Here is a 21183-nt window from a genome sequence, read left to right as displayed (position 1 = left end):
ATTAGAAAAACCAGCATACTTTTCAAAACAGATTTATAAATTAAACAAATATATAAGTTTGTCATTTAACTCGGAAAAATTTCAAACATATTCAAGTAGTTGCTATTAAATATTGTAATTTTCGTGGTAATTTAATTTAAAAGTAACTAACTTATCGCTAAAACTTTTCTCTTAATAGAGCTTGTGATTAAATATAAAGGCTGAACCGAAAATAGTATTGACTAATTAGGTACGCGATATAGTAGGAAAAATTACGTATGCTAGATCGAACACGATATCGACGTTAAGCTAATTGCAACACAATCAAATACAAGAACACCATACAGCGCGATAGATTAAATTAGGAATAAAGAGATCCGTACATGAACTAAATTAACAGACGTGGCCCAACGGATTAGCGAGTTGAAGTAACAGTGGGCAGGCCTCATAGTGTGTCGAACTAATCGCTGGAGCATTAAGTACTGGAGTGGAGCGCGGTCACTGAATACACTATGAATTCACCCGGTTCTATTGGAAATCTCGCGAGGAGAACTATAACAAATAAATAAAAGTAAAAGATAAATAATAAGTAAAAGATAAAGAGAAAGAAGAGAGTAGCAAGCCTCCTTATTTCTCACGGATTATCGTTGTTAATACGTTCCTCAGGAATGATGGCTTCTGCCATTGCAATGCATATTCCAACGGAGTGGCATCTCGTCGAGCCCTTAGGTCGTCAAGGCGAACACTCCATTAAGTGATTCGGCGTAAGCTTCAGCGTGCGTGAGAGTTCTATCCGATTTGTTCAAGTACAAATCATGGCTCCATCGGTTGCTACTACCAGATTATCATCATCATGTTAGCCGATACGCGCTAACTGCAAGGCATTGGCCTTCTCCAAAGATCGCCCCGATGACTGGTCTTACGCTGTCTGAGAACATTTTCGCCTCCAAAAATTGGTTTATCGGCGTATATTCCCACTTCGGATTCCATCTCGCAGCAAAGTTCCGAGCATTATAATGTTGATGGTTATCAAAGTTAGTTATTATGGAAAGGAAAAAGAAGTACAACAAATCCATATCACGTAATCTGCGTTTTATTTTTTTACATGTAGACATAGGTGAACTTTGTTTAGATTTGTACATTCACATTGTTGTCGCGACATTCGTTCATCCGTAGTACTTATATTTTTAACATACACAATACGAGATGCGCTATGTAAATTTTATTTTAATAATAGTACATCCTATAAATGTACATATAGCGAGCCTTGTCATCTTATCTTAAGCCTTACTTGATACCATTGACTTTTGATCCCTGTCCATTTATGTTTATATCACGGTATTAACTACACAATCAATAAAAATGTCACAACGTATGACGCACGTATGTCTAACATCGTCATCGAGTATTAATTTGATTAGAAAATCATAAATTATAATTTTATTTGTACAGAATACTTCGGCTACTAACTTCGTGTTCTATCTTAATCGCAATATGAAAATCTGCATGAAGACAAAGGTAAAAGTAATGAAAAAAATATTTATAAAAAGTTATGCTGCCAGTGCTGTACATGGGTCTGCCACATTGCTTCATAACAACTTCTCAACGCGGAACGGGTACGGCCTATTTCATGCGCCCAGGCAACTATTATTCGATGCATATTTAAAAACTTGACTAAACTGAAAAAAAAACGCAATTACGTGACGCTTTGCAAATCTCGACACGTACTGGACATGGAATGTGCAAGTTTTTACAAGTAAAAGTAGCTGAACTTCTTAAAAAAATGAGTGCTTAGAATCTCAAGAAAAAGGGGTATTTAGATAAGTTCATAGCGAAATCAACCATAAACCTTTTTTTTTAATTATTAAAACATTTAGTATACTCCTACAGAAAATCTTTTTTTCATCGACTCATGTATACCTATTTAATAGTTATTCAATATTAAAAAAAATGATATTTCTCAATCTAATGTCAAATGTGCACATAAATGACTGTTTGTAAAAATAAAGAAATAAGCAACTTCAAATCTATACAGTTATCAGATTGTGCATATCATAAACCCGATTACAAACAGAACAATAACAAACAAAGGCACAAATGTTTTCTTTTAAGTATTGATATTATAATCTATTTATAAAAAAAAAAACATACTTTTTATTGAGATTGCATGTGGGTTGTAACATTTTTTCTATAATTTTTTTTAACCATAATTTTAATATACAGCACTAGCCCTAAAATACATTTAATAATGGTTCGGTTCGTTCTCTAAAAAGAACATACGTAATCCTACTCTTTCTTCATTCAGATTTTACATAAATTGTCTAAGTTTATTGGTTTGGTTACAAAAAAAAATTAAACAGCCAACTTATCTGGTATGAAAGTCCGTGAACAAATTCGAGGATTTGAGGAAAGTTATCAAAGATTCAAACGTAATGCATCTACGTTTTACATTTAATTTTTATATCTGTTTAGAATTGTGTGTTAGGGACATGTTTTTTACTTACTTTTGCGTATTTTAAACATCTATCATATGTAAAAGTTTCACAACCATTTTCTAGTCTATGACCTCATTATTTATGTCCAACGTGCAAAACGTGCAACCGTTTAAGGCATTGTATAGCATTACCTGTAATTTCATTCATATTGCGTGATATTTGACGTTTCAGTTGAGATTAATATGTTACTATTGAATCTCGTAGTAAAGATTTAATACTCTAAGTTTTAAAAATGATTTAGTTTCTTTCTCTTAGATACTAAAGTGGTTTTCCCAACTGATTATAAGAAAAGATTGTGATATTAAATTATTAAAATTTCGAAGATAGTTGTTATCTTAGAAATACTCGCTGTAAATTTGATACGTATATCATACGTAGCAGATATTGCTTACTGGTTGTCTAGGCACCACCGTATGTGACTTCAACTTGATCGATAAAGATCGGAATAGCACACCGGTAATTTATTGTCTAAGCTTGAACGAATAAATAAAAGGCGATAAGACACAGCGATAACAACAAATTGTATTTTATCTCTTCACATTCAGACAAAAGATCCTTAAAATATTGCTCTTAAAATATTAATTAAATATATTATTGAAACAATACATTTTAATTACACTGAAGAATTTTTTTATCAATCATGATTTCCAGTTACCCGGTATTACTAAATAATCGCACATTATCATTTAAGAAATCGCAGTCTACATACATAATTTTGAATATTTATCCATTATACATGATTTGTTCGGTTTCTGTTAGCAAATTTGTAAATATTTAGCATCGACTGTTAATCAAACAACTGCCAGGAGTAGATCACTCGAATAAACTGTTAAGAATAAAAGAATCACTTGGGAATTATTATTGCTGCTAATCAGGCAAACCAAACTGAGCTTTATTTTTAAGAACGTTGTAGCGCCAAATGAATTAATTCTATATCATCATCAACACGTCAGCCTATAGACGTCTATTGCAAGCTATATGCCTCCCCCAAAGATTGGAAAATTCACCGCTCATGCTGTACCTCCATTCAGAGACTCCCGGCGACCTTGACTATTTCGACAGTTCATCTAGTGTTAACACAAAAAATCTACAAATTGCTTATTGAAATTGCGTTTTGTAGTCAATATCAAATTCTCAAATCTTTTTTTAATTTACTATAAGGGATCATTAAATTTCGTTTTTTCGAATTTTATTTGTTTTAAAATTGGTAAACCTATTATGTATGTTTGTTGTTAAATACCCTGATGTTGAGTTTACCTACGAACGCCAAGCGACAGACGTTTGCGTCAATGCTTATCTTTTAATAGCGATAAAATTTTAAGACAACGAACCTTATAATACTATTGACGCACCTGCGACTTAATTAAAAACAAATCACCTGTTGAATACAATTCTTTATTAGTTCGCGATATAACGACAAAATTCAAATAGTGGAAAATTAAATTTTACTATTATTCCTTGTAAAAAAAATTGTATGCGTATTTACTAATATTAATATGTGTAGAATTCTCGCAGCATTTGTTTTATATATACTTGTTTTAAATCTTGCAATATTAGGTACCAATGTCTTTTTCCCCGTTACGTACGTAATAGCAAAGAAATTTACAATTCAGTGTCTGGAGATATTTAAATACGATGTCATGGGAACTTGGTTCACTAGTTCGTAAAACGACTAACCCTCGACCGAATTCAGAGTGATCAACAAGTCTAGACGACGATCAATACCAATGTGCAAGCGAGAGGCACTAAGTAGGAAAGAGACAAGTACACATTCCCTTGTTCAGAATGCTTGCTCTGTGATTATGGATACCGCAGGACTACGTTTATATTCAAAATTTATGTAATGGTATGATTTAAATAAATAAGTGCATTCATAATGTCCAGATGAATTATTTGAAGCACTAACGCTTCTAACCGGTCTTTTTGGAAATCCATTGCGGAGGCCTGCGCCCACCAGTGGACGTCCTTTGACTGAACGGATGATGATGATGATTACTTTAAAAATGCTTTTTGAATTCTTATGTAAGAATGTTCTACAAGAACACGAATAGCGTTTAACATTTTAGCAAACAGTTAAAACATTTATTAGAAAAGAATATTACTTTTCAAATTACGAACATTTACGAGTAAAATTTAAAATGTAACAATCAACCAAATGCATATATATATTTCAGTACATTTTTCCATAATACAGTCATTCAAACTCACTGAGTGTGCAGCGAAATCGCGTTAAGTAGCACCCAGCAACCCTTATGTACGTAGTACGGCGCTACGTCGGGGGCATAGTACCATCCATTCTAGTACATGCCCCCTTTCCTCACCCCTGCAACCTCAGCCTAGACACCAGACGGGTTTTTTTGTCGATAAAACTAACGACACGCTTCATAAATAATTTTTAATCTTTACAAAGCCGACTGTTATATAAAAGTAAATTGTGATATGAAATTGTACTCTCATAACAAATTATTTCAAAATTCCCTTACTTTGATTTAAATAAATATAGTATTTATTATATGTTTATTTCTATTCTTTATTAGAGTATAACAATCTTATATGATTGTTATACTCTAATAAAGAATACAACTGCAATCTGAATTACGGATGTCATAATGGAATTTATTTATGTAATAATATGAATCAATACATATCTTTTGACCTTATTCTATTGGATTATCTCTTAATTCGCTATATACTCTCTAGTACCGATAGCATATGTTTCTTTCAATATGTCAAAGATTCGAAAATCTGTATTTAATATCTAATATTAATTAGTAAACAAGGAAACGGAATAGTTCGTTTTTATCAACATTTAAAAAGAATGATGTCATGTTATAGCTTTCTCATTTCATAATATTATCAGTAATTCTTTATAAAAATTTAAACTCCTCACTGTAAAAACATAAGGACGTAAATGTAAACAATTATTATTACCTTATATCTTTTCGAGGTAAAATATTACTTTTAATTACTCTTTATTTTTGTTTTTAACAATTTCATACTACTTTTGCTATCTATTTATTTTTTATGTAATGCATGCTGTGTCCCCTTAGACTTAAAACACACAATACTTTATACTATGTTAACTTGTTATTATTCCTTGTGTAATATTATTGTAAAACTTAAAAAAATATATGTGCAATATGTGTATAATATACGTGCGGACTTAACCAGTTACTATTGAAAAAGAGTTCGATCGAGAATACCTTTGAGAAAATTAATTAATATTTCCGTACCAGATAGGTAGTTGTTACTAACATTTTAGAATTACTTGACCTAAAATTTCTAGAGCGGTAAAGGGCAGGTGTGTCACAGGTGCGATGTTCCGCACTGACACACCGGTTCAGGTAATGCTAATAATAGCAAATATTGTATACTACAAAAGATTTAAAATAACGATGAATAGTATTAAGCTTGGAAGACAGAGATAAATAAATGGGAACATTAAATTATATATGCAGTATAAATTCCCCAATATCAAGACCACCCAATTATATCATTGATGTTGTAGTGGACTTACACTAACAGCATTGGCAAATTTCGTAAAATGATTTTGGGGCGGTTTTTAGGAGATTAATTTTCGTTTAGTTATTATTAATAATAAATTGCGTTGTTCTGTTATTACTTTGCATAATCATTGTTGCCCGTATGTAATACCCATACAACCATTAGCAATAGAACCTTAATATGGGAAGTACACAATAGCGCAAAAAGCTGTTTAAGTTGCTTCATAATAGAATGCATAAACAAAAATATTATGAAATTCTAGTAAATCTTGCAATATTAGGTGCCATTATTTTTGTATTACTATGTTATATGCTATGTTACGTACATATATGAAATTTAGGATTCATTGTATTGAGATATTTAGATGTCAAAGGAACACGGTTCACTTGTTCGGAGAACAACTAACCCTAACGTATTCATAGTGATTAAGATAAGAGTCGATCAATAATGCATACAAGATAAATAACATGAACAATGAAAATATCTACAGTAAAAGTATATGAAAAGCATAAAGAAGACGCCGCCGAGGGTGACCGCGAAACTGCAGAATACAGATAACACCGAAGCACTGACGCAGAACTCCAAAATAGATAACGTATTTGCGTCAAGCGAACATTTTTCAAGCGCCCCAGTGTAAACGAAGAGCGTGCCATACGGAACGATTTCCTGGCAGAATATTCGCAAGACTTATACGTACACATCACGCGGTGGCAGCATGCGTTGTATTTTAATTTTAACAGATAATATCTAATGTTTATCTTTGAAATCATAATGAAGACGGTGATCAAAAATTATTACATGCGTAATTTCGATTTGCTCCTGCTTACAAATATTATCTTATCATATAATATCATAAACCTGCTCGTGTATGAAATCTATAGTATGTGATGTATGTATATAGTACGTAGTATCTTCTCCAGTGCGACTTCAGTGTCTTATAAATTTCTACACTTTAAGAGATTAAAGAACTGACAATAATAATAAAGACACGTGTTTATGAAATTTTTACTTATCGTGACATCTGAATAAGAACATAATTATGCATGTGTAAATAATTTCTGTCTTTTAACAAAAAGATAGTTTCATACGTAATTAGTTCCATAATTTGCTAAACGGTTAAACAGAAAAGAAAGATTTTCTAAATTTTCTTTCAGTCACAAGTTCGACGCGTCCGAGCAGTGACTAAATTTCGCAAATCTGCCATGAGACGACAAATAAATGACTTTATAATTTTTCTTTTCACAATTTTTACCACTTTATTTTAGATAGATGTAAACTACTCAGATAACTATTAACACTAGCAAAATCATTGCATTGCAACATTTTAATATTTTTATTACCGGTATACAAACCGCATCTCAAACAGAGATGTAAAACAATCTGTTATTTAGAAAGGTTTAAAATTAGAAATCCCTAAGCTTATTAAATGTAAAGCGTACCATAAAAAAAACAGTTTCTGGTCGAAGCGCATTGCTATTCTTGTGTACTGTCAGTTTTATTATTTATAAATAACACAATACAAATTATTCAATCTGTAGCATTGGGAATCAAAAGAAATGTGTCATTCATCACCATCATTTCAGCGGCAGGACATCCACTGATGGACCTAGGCCTCATCAATAAATTTTCGGTAAACCCTTGTTGGAGACGGCACGCATCCAGCGTCTTCCCTCTATTTTATCACGTTGTCTGCCCGTCTACTTTGCGGCTGGACATCCTACGCTATGCTTGCCACTGCCACTGGTCACATGTTGCTGTCATTAACAGAAGTATAAATATGAGCATAACATTAGACACAAAAATTTATTGTTTGTGTATTATAGCCCTTGAGTTATAACTTAAATAGCACATTTAAAATAATAAAATAGTCTCATTAAATGAATAACGTTCATATTATCAGTTAATGTTTAGTTTCGCATGAGACGTACACACTTCGGTGCAAGAAATCAACAAGCTCGCCGAGACATATTTTGAAACGTGATTATGTATCATCTGTCGTGATTGCACGAGAAAATTAATTTCCCTCGGCGATAGCACAGAAATAATAGATAATACACTCTTTCTAGCTATAATTGAAGTAAAAAATTACAACGAACTGCTGTCTCTATCCTGAGAGATAACTAGAATTATTGTGTTAAAATTAATTGCATTTGTAATGAATGAGAAAGTTATTTGCAGTCCATACTAATGCCTAATAATTTAACTTGTATTAATACAAGTGAATATAGTTTGAATATTTTTTTACCTATGTAGATAATTATAGAAGATATTTAAATATTTAATATAAAAATAATCAAACATTATTTGCCGGGCGTTTATTTAAAAAGTTAATATATTACGTTATATATTAACGCTTATACTTATGCTGTTATTATAAAGCGTAACGACCATTCCATAAATAGACTAAAGAACCAAAATTGAGATGATTGTCTCAGAGGTAGGTAATATAAAAGCCTTACATTCTCATAACGCTTGAATATCATAGGCTGAAAGTCACCAGAGAGCAAGGGATAGGGAAGACTATGCTTGGAGCTTTGCTGCAAGATCGAATTAGAAATGAGGAGATCCGCAGAAAACCATGAGCACCGACGTAGCTCGAAGAATTGCTCGTCTAAAGTGATAGTAGGCGAGGTTCATCGCTCATGCAACTGACGGCTGTTAGGGCCGAATGGTTCTCAAATGGCGACCACGAGCCAGCATGAGTAGGTCCCTCACTACATGTCCCACACTCCCTCACTAATAGTTAAGGTCATAGGCTAGATGAGGGCAGCTCAAAACCAATCATTACGGCGATCTTTGGAGAGGACTAGGCCTCGAAGTAAGCATCTATCGGCTGATATGATGATGACGATTATAAAGCTATTATAATAATAAATACATATGATGTATGAGTATGAGCTTATAAGTAAAAATCAATATCAAGGCAATGGCCAAGACACAACACTGGCCGTCACCTTAGTAATACCAGTTCACAAAAAATAACTGTTAAATAATAAAAACAACAATTCGCTTGCACCCGATCGCAAGGTCGATGCCGCGATATTTCTAGATACGGCAGCGTGTATTCGACCTCAACCAACTAACTATGCTGAATCGCTGATTGATGGTTATGTTTCTTAAAATATTTCGCAGATGTTCTCTCATTAGGCACCTATAAATAAAGGATACTCCTGATATCGTTTACAATGTAAAACTGTACGTAAAACTTCATTTAAAATAATATGTATAAATATTTAAAATAAGGACAAGTTACATTCAATAAATTATAATTATTTATTAAAAGACCTAAAAACGAAATAGAGAATATTATGAAGTGTATAAAACACGAAACATTTCAAACATTTATAATTATCGTATACAATGTTAGACATTGACCTCTATTACTTTTTTAGTTGGTCGCTCAAAATAAACTGTTTATTTTTTGTGGCGTTATTTGACGATTTCAGAACACATGTGAAATTCTTAAATTCTTTTATAACGCAAGTATTACGCACTACACCCAAAAAAGTTAAGAGCAGATAATCAATTGATAATCTTGAGTGCCTTGATGTAAAAGATTTCCGATTAATCATCCTCGTACAATTATCAACGGAGGTATCCCAAGGAACTAAGCACATCGGGCAGAACATAAATTAAGACGCTTAATGAATTTTCAGTCATCCGGTAGCAAAGCAACCAGTGACTCATTCATAATTGCAGGGTGTTCGGCCAACGACCCACTTCAGTACGTGCGCCAATTTGTAAAGTTCTTTAGCATGTACCAGACATAACAAAAAAACATATCTAATTAAAACACTTGTATGTGTAAACTATGATTTAGATTTTAGACATTTTAATGATATTATACCTTTTATTAATTAACATGATATAGCCTGAAATAATATTTGTTGTTATTTATTTCTTGTGCATTAATACACAGCTACATAATATGATTTAACAGATTTTAACGAAAGCAACGAAACAGAAGCAAAATATTTAGAATCGATTCATTGATTTCTCCGTTCAAACGATTACGAACGTTATTATTGGTAATGAGATACGTCTTTAGCCTGTGGTACTATTACAATACATAAAAGTCAATTACGGATATAGAAAATAATTATTTATCTATCTATTTAAATTTCCAGTGTGTTAATAATTAAAGGTTAATTTTACGATTTCATAAAAGGATACATATAATAGGACCATTTCGAATAAAATTATATATGTGAACAATTTCAATAAAAAAAGGATTTTTATTTTTAAAATGATCATAATATTGAACAATACTGTACGTGGCCAGATTGTCCTCTTCGTGACTTTTATGTTGTGCGCCTTCGTGTTTCTAAAGCACGCTAATTCCTGCCATTTCGCCACTTGGCAGCTGCAGTCATTATGTGACGCAGGCTAGGAGTCTAAAAATGTAAAAAGCATTCACAAAGTCCCAACATTTTAAAAATTTTGCGGTAACATTTTTTAATGTCTTCATTTCATCGTTAGTAATTTATCTTTTCGTACCATTACCTTTGCTTATTTCTTTAAACAATTTTATCCAAATAAAATAATATACACAATGGTAACATCTCTTTATCGTAATTACATTTAGCATTCACAGCTCCATCTCGTGATGTCTGACCCGGTCTCAAAAGTGTCAACAAACTGATATCAGATAATCATTAAAGGTGCAATCTAGTAAACGGTAGATAGCAATATATTGCTCGTGTTTACAGCTATATTAGAAAATGTTTGCTTATCTAACTTACAATTGTACAAATTATAACTTGCAATTACAATACAGGCTCTAAAAAAAATACATAAGATTTTCTTCCATGCGTCATATTCCTCACTACTCGTGACCCTTTTTGGAAAATTTGTCGCGCAGTAGGTTATGTCATTTTTTCCTGTCTTCGGCGATGTGTATTGCTTGGGCTAGTGTGGCATGGAGCGTGGTTTAGATCTAATTGGATTGGCACGTAGGGCAGCGGCCTCGTTGTCGTTCTAGGTAAGATGACTTTTCCAGTGATCAAAAATTTTTCCAACTTATCACCGAGCACTCAAAATAATCTTTGTGAAAAGAATCCGTACAGTAAAAAGGTGAAAAGTACTCTGTGAACTAAATAGACGCTTTCAAAAATGTAAAGTTCCAAAAAGTTGTAAAGACAAATTATCAGTTTTAATTAAAAAGGGTTCCTCATTGAGAGGAACGTCAGTCAACACAAAGTCAGGAAGAATTTCCAATGGCATTTTATCCACATTCTTTTTACGCTGACACATTTTGATCAGTGTAGTAATAAAGGACTTTTGTCATTGTCATCTTACAACATCGCTTTATTAAAACCTATGATCTTGCCGTCTTAAAATACTGGATATTTAATGCGTAATTTATTTGGGGCTGCCTAAATACTAGTAATTTAGAAAAGTTTATATTATTATTATGATGAAACTATTTTTAAAATAAGTCATTTATTTATTAATAAGTGCTGTGTTATCACTACAGGATAAAAATCATATTGCGTTTATTACACTGTCGAAAATTTATTTGAAGCTGTAACCGATAAATTTCAATTTTAATCACACATTTCTAGTTTAATTATATTATCTAAAATAGTTCTAGATCGAGTGTGAAAAAATGGGTTTGTAAAATATACTACATTTATTTTCATTACAGATTTCTTGCTTGGACAAAGTAAAAAAACTTAATTCAGAGTGAATTACTTTATTTATTGATTTAATGTCGTAAAAATTAACAACCAAATAACCGTTTTCTATTTTGTACACTGCGTTTCAGTAATGATATTATTATCTTTTCACGATAAAGGTGTAAAATAAACCTGATCATGTATTTATGATATATTTTGTTAGGGACGTATGTCCTATATTTTTTTAGGTTTTGATTGACGTCAAATTTTGAAATAATTTGATAGTTAAGGATGGGGATTTTAACTTATTTTTATATACTTATTTATTTTTATATATATTAGGTTTGTATGTGCATAAAGTGGTGCTAATTATTTTCTTACGCAATATTTTTTCACCTGTGTAAATGTATCTTCCTTCTACCTCCAAGAAAATATAAAAAAATCCCGAATCATTCAACGTTGCCGAGTTTTGCATTAAGTTATGTATATAGCAATTCATATTAATTTTTCTATTTAAAAATATAATCACTACATGAAGATTAATTACCTAATGATATGGCTACAGATAAAACGATCACCATATTCTGGTGAAGTTCGGTGCTGCAAACGTTCTCGGCCTTTACAGCTTCGTCAAACTTAAGGCTAAATTTAAATAAACATCTATTATTTAGAATAAGGCACCTATCTGTAATTTCTTCAAATTAGCTAAAAAACTCTCTTAGAAGTCTCTGTCCCAGCTGTTGAATATTAATTTCACCGGACTGGGATTCCGTAAACCAGGCATTCGCCTATGCCTCATGAGCGGACAGAGCTACCCAGATAGGATCTCGGCAAGTACAGTATAAGTCACACACACAATCACAAGTACACAGGTCAGGAAACACCACAATCCCTAACAATTACGAAATTATTGATCTATACGAATTGTCTTTCTATTATCTATTTGATTAAAATGAAATAAGCAAACTCAGACTTTAAAGAACATTGATTTCGGGCAAATAGAAAATTGGACATCTACTTGATTTCTAACGGTAACCACTCGTATCTAAAAATTGTTTTATTTAAAAATGTTGTCAAAAGAAGTTTGAGTTATTTAAAGCCATCGATCCTTAATGTACATTAAATATATGGAAATCTACAAATAGTTTTCACTTAAATTTTTTTCCTATATGTTGTGGATTAAAAATTCGACTATACCATAAAGGTATGCATGAACGTCATAGATTTAATAAATTATAATAAATACTATAAATAGCTTTTGATAATTATTATTATATTTCTATAAAATATAATGTAACCCTTGGATAACTAACATTATTTACTTTTATCTAGAGATGTAGTGTCAAAATGAATATACATTTTAATTTTATTAACTGTTGTAAATAAATAGAGGCCACATACTATATAAATAAAAGTCTAATTTATTCTATAGTATTACTGATCTTATTTAGTTTATAGTAAAGAAATCCTTTTTCACTTACCTCAGTCTTCGTTATTCGATGTCGCGCTAATTTTACAACGGCAAAATTTCCTTTGCCAATAGTCCTTTCAATATCATAAAAACCCACCCTTATATGGGTTTTCGCAGGACGATCCCGATCCGCCATTGTTGTTTTTTTTTAATTTTGAAATGGAGACTTCAACACATCACCAGGTTGAAGGTTTTTTTGAAAATATACATACAATTGCAATACTACTCAAAATCACTACCATACGTTGTTAGTCAAAAGAACAACATAAAGCTACCTATCTCCGTGTGCACTTGCTTTATCTATTTCACATAAACGTCATCAGTATCTGATGGCTAGTTGCCTACATAAATATTCACGTGATTTAGCTTATTATTGTTAGGACGCTAATGCACTATATCGTTATTAATTAATAAACAGTTAAATTATAATCTATCAAATTTGGATCCAGTCTGATACAAACAACCATGAACAATTTTAATGTGATCATAAAAAATCCACACAGTCACTATTAAAACCATTCGGCGTGCTTATAATTTGTATATAAAAAGTATTTACAAATTATAGAAAATCGCGTAGAGGCGGCGTGCGCTCTACATTAACAATGCCATAACACGCCGCCGCCTCGCCGGCTGTTAACCGGGTACTGAACTGAACTTGACTGAACTCGTGTGTCGACTTCTCGAGTCGAGAGAGGGAGACTCTGCGAGCTCAAGTCAAATCGAGTGCTCGTGCCCTCACGCAGAAATGAGGATTTTACCTGACGCAACGTAACACGCGCGCGCTTTCAGCGGCCATATTGTCTATCTTCATGACGTCATGGCGTATACCTCTACAACAGAGTTATACGCGTAAGACATATCTTATTTAAATAAATGATATACTATAATATACGTCCACTAATTACCATGTTCCCGATTCAAAAAGATGATACTGTAAGGGATTTCAGTTAGAGTAAACATTACGAAAATTCTGAGAGTTCAACATCGTTTGTATTTTTTCATTATATTCTTTCTGATCTCTAGAACATCCCAATGAATATTTGTGTTAAATAATTACTTATTTACGGCAGAAAAAATATTAATGTCACTAGTTTCTCTAATCGATCTTTTCTTCGTCTCCATTGTATATAAATTATTATTTACTTAAGCTTTTCATGTATATTTTCAAACCGGGACTAATATTAAAAACAATTTTCTTGCCCCTTTCTGATTCTGATTTGTATCATAACAATGTTCTTTAACAGTAGACAACTTTCAAATGATTTGTTGTTATTGTTATTCAAAATACTTAATATAGTGATGACTTAATTTCTTTTCTCCGTGTTTAAACTTTCTGGGATATTTCAGGCATGACCGAACCATTTTTTCTACTGACTTTATTACAGCACCTGGGAATTATATCCAATTTTAATAATTTCCAAATATATTTTAATAGTATTCCTTGTCCTATATACATGTGTAATATTTAAAGTAAGCTGTTAGATTACAAAGTATGAAACAAATTGCAAATCAGCAGATATGTATTATAATTTTTTTTCTTGAATTAGTATCTTTACTTATAATATTATCGTTGTAAATGATTTATACTGATCGCGAAGGTTTCACCTCGCAGGGTACGGGCGCTCTCTGAGAGGAGGATTATGTGTGAAAAAAGCAAAGCAAATAAAAGTATACTGTTAAATTTATTATTCTAGAACAAACCTTTTACACAAAAAATTACAAATGGCAATTATTTGAGTCTCTCGTTATTAAACGTTCCTTATTTTCTATGGATCTGATGATTAGCCGTAGGCTTAGCTTGATGTCACCCAAGAAATAACTCATTTCAGATTAATTTAACGACGCCACACAATAAGCGAAAAGATAATAATTTTGTTATTGACAGACAAACTACTTCGAGTACCGCCTTAAGTATTTGTAGCTGCCACACTTGTTAACCCGCGAGCCCTGACCGATGACATACTTCAAGCGTGAACAATTGTCTTGTTAGCAGACGGCGTACTTTGAGTAACACCTGAAGTGCAACAGAACAATGAATTGACAAACATCGCCTCAATGAGCCACTCCTATACCGCGTGACTGTGGGAAACCTTCGCGGTATAATTTCCGCAGGCGTATAAATAGCCCTGTAATTCAAACAAAAAGACTCCCTAATATTGTTTCATATTAGACAGTCATGCGATTTACTTTACACGTTGTATTTTAATTTCATTTAGAAAAGATAGTCTTTCCATACTCTTAAGGGTCTCCATGACTAAAACTTTTAAAACAATATTTGTGTTAGTTCAGCTTCTCTTTTCTTTGTCGTCTTCATCTCCATGGTAGTAGCAAAGCATCACGCTTTCATACGCCTCTTTAGTTACGAAGACAAAAAAAGTCCCTGTTTATTCGCAAAACAATGCGGTGGCTACGACATCTTGTCTTGTATTTGGTTAAAAATTCGCGGTGCAGAATTTATAAAAAAAAAACTCAAATTCAATCCATCCTCTTAATTCCATACTTATTCCCTAATTCCTCTAGGCATGCCAAGATTGCGAAGGTTTGAAAAAGATGAAGAAATATAGTAAACGGAATTTATGTTTATACTCATTAAATTATAAAAACATATTAGCTTTGTAAATAGTCACAATACCATTTCATATTGCTTAAAGGAAAAGATCGGAAACAATGACAATCAAATTTACTATAAAGTCTCACATGTAGTAAAAAATGGAAAAAAATGCATTTGTTCGTACCTTTTATTAAAAAATAACAAAAAAGAGAGACTTTCTTAAATGCTATATAATAAAATTATTTTATATTTTATTATAATAAGGACTTAGTTATTTTTTGAACGCTTTATTACCTTCTGCCAAGCTGTGAATATTATCATATGGCAACAATGTCTTTTTTTGCAATGTGATTGTGGAAGGCTTAGACTTAGACTTCTTGTAAATTTACTATATTTCTGGGAGTATTTTCATATGACTTGTTTTTATTTAACTATTTAATTAAATTATATCACTTTTGTCTTAAAGTGGAAATAGGTACAGTCAGATTACTTTTATAATGAAGTAATACTTTTATGCCAAGATGTCGGTGATAATGTACCACAATTTTGACAAGAAACTGTTAGTATAATCCGAGCAAATCGTCTGGATTTCCTATGAGCTTATCATCTTGTGAATGTGTATATAAAATAGGTAGAAGTACATCAATATGAATCAAGTGTCAGGAGAAAACTTACCGAATGTCAAGTGCAGTCAGAAATGTAAGAGCACGAAAAACGTAAATAAAAAGGCCAAAGATCTTCCTGAACAGACCGATAAAACAGTCGTCATAAATCAGGAGAATTTAAGTAACGTATTAGCAAATACCCTTAATGTTAATAACGTTAATAGAAACTTAACCAATGGTACAAGTGATCATTCTCTAGATGAACGGGTCAGTGATTCCACTACTAACACCGAAGCTCTAGATACGGTAGTCTGTGAACTCGCATCAAATGTAAATAGGGTACAGTGTAATGAAGATACAGGTATATGCAATAGTGAGCAAACCTGCCCGCCTCAAAACAATGGTGAGGGAGAGAACCATACACCAAATGAACCCCAGGGAGATGCACAGATAGATGAAATTGATATTATATCATATGAATCTGAAATACAGATGCCGGAAATTATGAGACTTATACAAAAAGATTTATCAGAGCCCTACTCCATCTACACTTATAGATATTTTATACATAACTGGCCTAAGCTTTGCTTTTTAGCAACAAATGAAGGAAAATGTATTGGTGCCATTGTATGTAAATTAGATATGCATCGTAACATTGTAAAAAGGGGATACATAGCAATGTTGGCTGTCGACAAAAAGTATAGAAAAAGGAAGATTGGCTCTCGGCTTGTTCAAAAAGCTATACAGGTACATAATTTATCTTATTGAAAAATGTTTTGTTATTTGAAATAGTTCACTTTTCTGTCATCCTTTGTATACCTAAGAATAGTAGGTTTATGCACAAAAACTGATGTAGAGTATTTTGTTGTTTTGATAATATAATATCCTCTGTTAACATTTTAGAAATGAATAGTTAGTATTTACAAGTATTTTATCATTATAAACAAAGAGATAGTCTGATTATAAAAGCACTATAGTACTTGAAATATAACATGAATAGGATAATGGATCATCTATATTTAAAGGGCAGATACATATTATAAAAGGCAGATGCAGTGCATGCCAAAATTTATATATTAAAATCCTAGATAGCATTGCAGTTATTGATGGGATATGTTGGAAAGAAAACTTAAGTTTTCTCTATAAATAAATTTTTGTTATTATATTATTCCTTTATGACCTTCAAGACTGAGAGAGTATGTATAGATCTCTTCTAGGCTACCATGTACTATTGTAGACCTTCATCCCGTCCGTCATCACTTAACATCAAACTAGACAGAAGTCTAATGCTTTGCTAAAAAAAATACAATTGAATGTAATTCTTTATTGTTTTCATTACTTTTAACAGTTAGTATTGCACATTTTTTAATAAATGTTCTGTACATTGTTTCAGGCAATGATCAATGACAATGCTGATGAAGTTGTATTGGAAACAGAAATAACAAATAAACCTGCTTTGAAGTTATATGAAAACTTAGGTTTTGTCCGGGATAAACGCTTATTTCGATATTATCTTAACGGAGTAGATGCATTGCGATTGAAATTGTGGCTAAGGTGAAAAAAGTAGGTAAAGAAAGGGAAATTCTCAATGTTGTGTTATATTTTTAGAGGCAATCTAGTCTCAGGCATAATATATATATATATGTATAAACTCAATCCTGCTGTTGTGAAAATGGTAAAACCTAACAAATCTGCCATGTGAAGTTTAGCCAAATGTATAGTTTATTTCAATTATTCTTATCTTGTGATATGTTTTATTTTTGTCTAATTTATGTGTTGAAAACTGTTAATGGAAATGTATTCACTGACTTCTTTTATATCCCGGTGGTAAGATTATAAATGATTAATATCCCTAATGAAAATACACAACTTTGACGAATTATCAGGTAGCCTATTCATTTGTATCCCCTCATTGTGTCATAATTTATGTGAAATTGATTAAACTTCACAAAGTTTTATTTAATTTAAAATTACAGTGAACAAATTATGGTATGTTATTAACTCGTTCGCTACCAGGGTCTTCTGGGAAAAACGTCCACAATAGCCCAACATTTTTTTGGTGGTTATATTAAATGAATTGAAATAGATTTTACGTATGTATATTTAGAACAGTCTAAAAAAGTAAAATAAGTATTCTTTTAAACTGACCCAAATATGTGACGCTGGGCTATAGATAAAAACTAAACCCTGTAGCCCACGTGTCACATATATATGACACATTAAATTATAAGAAATTGATTATAAGACAAAAAAAAAATTATAAATACAATTTATCGATATGAAATTCATTTTATTTTGTATGATAAATTTTAAAACATTTGTCAACGCACAATCCAATCGGTTGTCCATTGTTTGTTTTGCAAATCTCACAGGCGTAGAAAGTAGCTTTGCGCTGTTTGTTTTTGGCACATACATGGCATCTAACTCGTTTCTCCAGCTTTTTCACAAAGTGCTGTCTATATAAATTAGGGCCGTGTGAAAACATAGGTATTTCGCTATCAGAATTAAGTAGTGTGAAGGCAATATCATCTCGAAACTCTAAATAAGTTGTTTTAGTTGAATGAATTTTATTGTGCATCCAACAAAATTATCAGTTGGATCTGGTACTGGTATATTCTTATTAGATTCCATGTCATCACTGGAATATATTATGCATCTGTTCTTCATTTGGGGTTTCTTACGAAAATTATACATTTTGTTGAGGGATATGTTTCTGTTAAAAATCTTATTAATTTGGCTTCACAAATTCTTTTTCTTTTTAATTTTAATTTATTGCCTACTAATTTCACTAACCTTGCTTAACCGACCTATTCAACTGCTATAAAAACTGTAAATAATCTAATACGAGAGCAGACCAACTACAGATTTGATGCATTTTATAGTTTTAGAACTTAACAATTTAGTTCAATACTCAACATGTTCAAACATGCTTTTGTAAATTATACAAAAATATCTGTCACATATATGTGTCGCCGGGCTGTGGTAAAGAAACGCGGTGACACATATATGTGACGATTGGTAGCGAACGAGTTAAGTTATCTTTTAAAAATTTACATTAATATTAGTATACACTTGTGAAAATAACATAAATTCCAAAATTTTGAATACTTTATTCAATAATGTAATTAAAATATGAAAGTAGCGGTATTTGTTGATGCACCATCATAAATGAAGGTATTATTAACAGGTTTGTATTGTTTAGTAATAATTTTAATAGCTTCATGAGCAACACAACCTCCTAAAAATGCTGACACACTATGAATTTCTGCCCCACCATATCTGCACATTTCATGTATATGATCATCTTTTGGAAATGGTGAACAAGAAATATCTGTCAATAGTTTAGAAACACAAGTTTTTAACTTAGTTATATCACTTTCTGATTCCCATTCACCAGGCGCTCTACAGTGTTCTGATAGGAACATCTCTGCTGCCCTTAGAAGAATGTAGTGCACCATCATAATATCTGGTTCTTCTAAGTATTGTGCAATGTAAGAAGAAACTGGGTTGCTGAATTGGTACTCTGCAGCAATACTGGAGCCTTTAATAAGATGCAAATCATGTGCATGTCTACAGAATAATTTTACCTCTGCTTCACTGATACTTTCACAGTGCAATTGTGCAACAATCTCTTGCACCTTCCTGTAAACAATCTCTGAATCAATTGCTGCTTGATTTCTGTATATATTTTGAAGTGTGATGTAATGGTCTGTTGATGCAGTCATATCAGGCAATGTACCACGAACTGGTAGTTTGCCATTACCCTCAGATTCCACAAATCCTCGTAATGCAGAGCACATAATCCAAAAAGGTAAACTTTCCTTGGTTAAGTTTATTGCTGAGCTATTATAAATAAGTTCCTGTATTTTTACTGGTAAAAATGTTGGACTCAAAGCAGTGTTTACTGCTCTAAGAGCCTCTTCAAAGTTTTCTTCAAAAATTGGCATACCATTTTCATCCAATCTTTTAAATTGGTCTATTATTGCTTTAATCTCATTTTTTTCTTTTCTACTCATTGGCCAGCTGTTTGAATTAGAAATTTGCCATTTTTGGACAGCTTTATAAATAATAACAATCCAAGGTATATGTCCATGATCCTTTAAATCTAATTCGTCTATGTCAAAACTATTAAGATAGTTAAATAGGGTTTGAAATGGAACATCTAAGCGAAGATCTAATTGTTCATTATCAGGGTGACTTTCAATAATTGCATGCTCTTTTAACTGAATTCTGAATGATCCTAAAAAACCCACAGACCTGCATAAAATAAATGGAACATTAATCTCCCATAAATGATTTGACAAATTTATAATTGTCTTTTCAGTTAAAGATGTAGCAATCACTACACTGAAATTTTTAAAAAACTCTGGATTTTCTTGCAATATTTGGTCTGGAGGCTCTTGAACAGCATAGCCTTGTACTGCCGGGTTTAACTCTATTATTAAACGCAAAGCTTCTGATCCTCTATTCAAATTCTTGCTTGAACTTTCCAAGAAAAAATTGCTGCCAATGTCTTCGTCACTTACAATATTTTCGTCTACGATAGTGACAGCGCCAATACCTGGCAAAACTATCGATTTCAAGATTTCAGTTCCTAAAGCAGTGGCATTTACTAAGCAAATATGACCATTTTCAAGTGCAGTTTGCCCGTGATCACCCCACAACCTCAGTTGCCGGTCATATTGTTTGGTCTTTTCGCTTTGTTCAGGAGATTTAGGAGATGGAGACGCCATTTATACCTCACGAAGTTCAATTATTAATGACAATTTCTCTACTCTAGTTTACTTTTTGTGTTAAGAATATATAATATATATATATACAAATTACCAATTTATAGGCTACTTGCTTTATAAAAGCTTTGACGTTCTTAATTTGCCAAATTTATGACACTATTCGTCAGAGTTGCAAGTTTTGCATTAAAAAGTTGTATTAAATTAAAAATACATAAATGGTTTTTGCT

The 21183-nt window shown here is 32.0% G+C and overlaps 3 protein-coding genes across 3 annotated transcripts in view; 1 reads left to right on the top strand and 2 right to left on the bottom strand.

Moving 5' to 3' along the window:
* The window catches only part of LOC137928954 (serine/threonine-protein kinase par-1-like), a 53756-nt gene extending 40030 nt beyond the window's left edge, over positions 1–13726 (bottom strand). The window contains exon 1 of the mRNA XM_068771965.1: positions 13078–13726. Coding sequence (XP_068628066.1) covers positions 13078–13203 — 126 coding nt within the window. The 5' untranslated portion in view covers positions 13204–13726. The remainder of the gene's footprint in view (positions 1–13077) is intronic.
* Positions 13727–15971: 2245 nt separating this feature from the next.
* Positions 15972–18094, top strand: LOC137929394 (uncharacterized). The gene is made up of 2 exons (XM_068772321.1): positions 15972–16970; positions 17617–18094. Exons 1-2 carry the CDS (start codon positions 16266–16268, stop codon positions 17779–17781), a joined length of 870 nt encoding a protein of 289 aa, XP_068628422.1. The 5' UTR covers positions 15972–16265; the 3' UTR covers positions 17782–18094.
* A 1254-nt stretch (positions 18095–19348) lies between these two features.
* Positions 19349–21082, bottom strand: APP-BP1 (Nedd8-activating enzyme E1 regulatory subunit APP-BP1). Its single transcript, XM_068773740.1, has one exon. It carries the CDS (start codon positions 20954–20956, stop codon positions 19349–19351), a length of 1608 nt encoding a protein of 535 aa, XP_068629841.1. The 5' UTR covers positions 20957–21082.
* Between the last annotated feature and the right edge of the window lie 101 nt (positions 21083–21183).

This window comes from Battus philenor, unplaced genomic scaffold (genome assembly GCF_028537555.1).
Source record: "Battus philenor isolate CCGP_79_NKW_IND1 unplaced genomic scaffold, ilBatPhil1.0.hap1 SCAF_11, whole genome shotgun sequence".
Classification (NCBI taxonomy): Eukaryota; Metazoa; Arthropoda; class Insecta; order Lepidoptera; family Papilionidae; genus Battus; species Battus philenor.
This window is presented reverse-complemented; position numbering and strand designations above follow the sequence as displayed.

Coding starts and splice junctions, on each gene's coding strand:
- LOC137929394 (XM_068772321.1), top strand. CDS start 16,266: ATGAATCAAGTGTCAGGAGAAAACTTACCGAATGTCAAGTGCAGTCAG. Junction 16,971..17,616: donor TTGTTCAAAAAGCTATACAG/GTACATAATTTA, acceptor ACATTGTTTCAG/GCAATGATCAATGACAATGC.
- APP-BP1 (XM_068773740.1), bottom strand. CDS start 20,956: ATGGCGTCTCCATCTCCTAAATCTCCTGAACAAAGCGAAAAGACCAAA.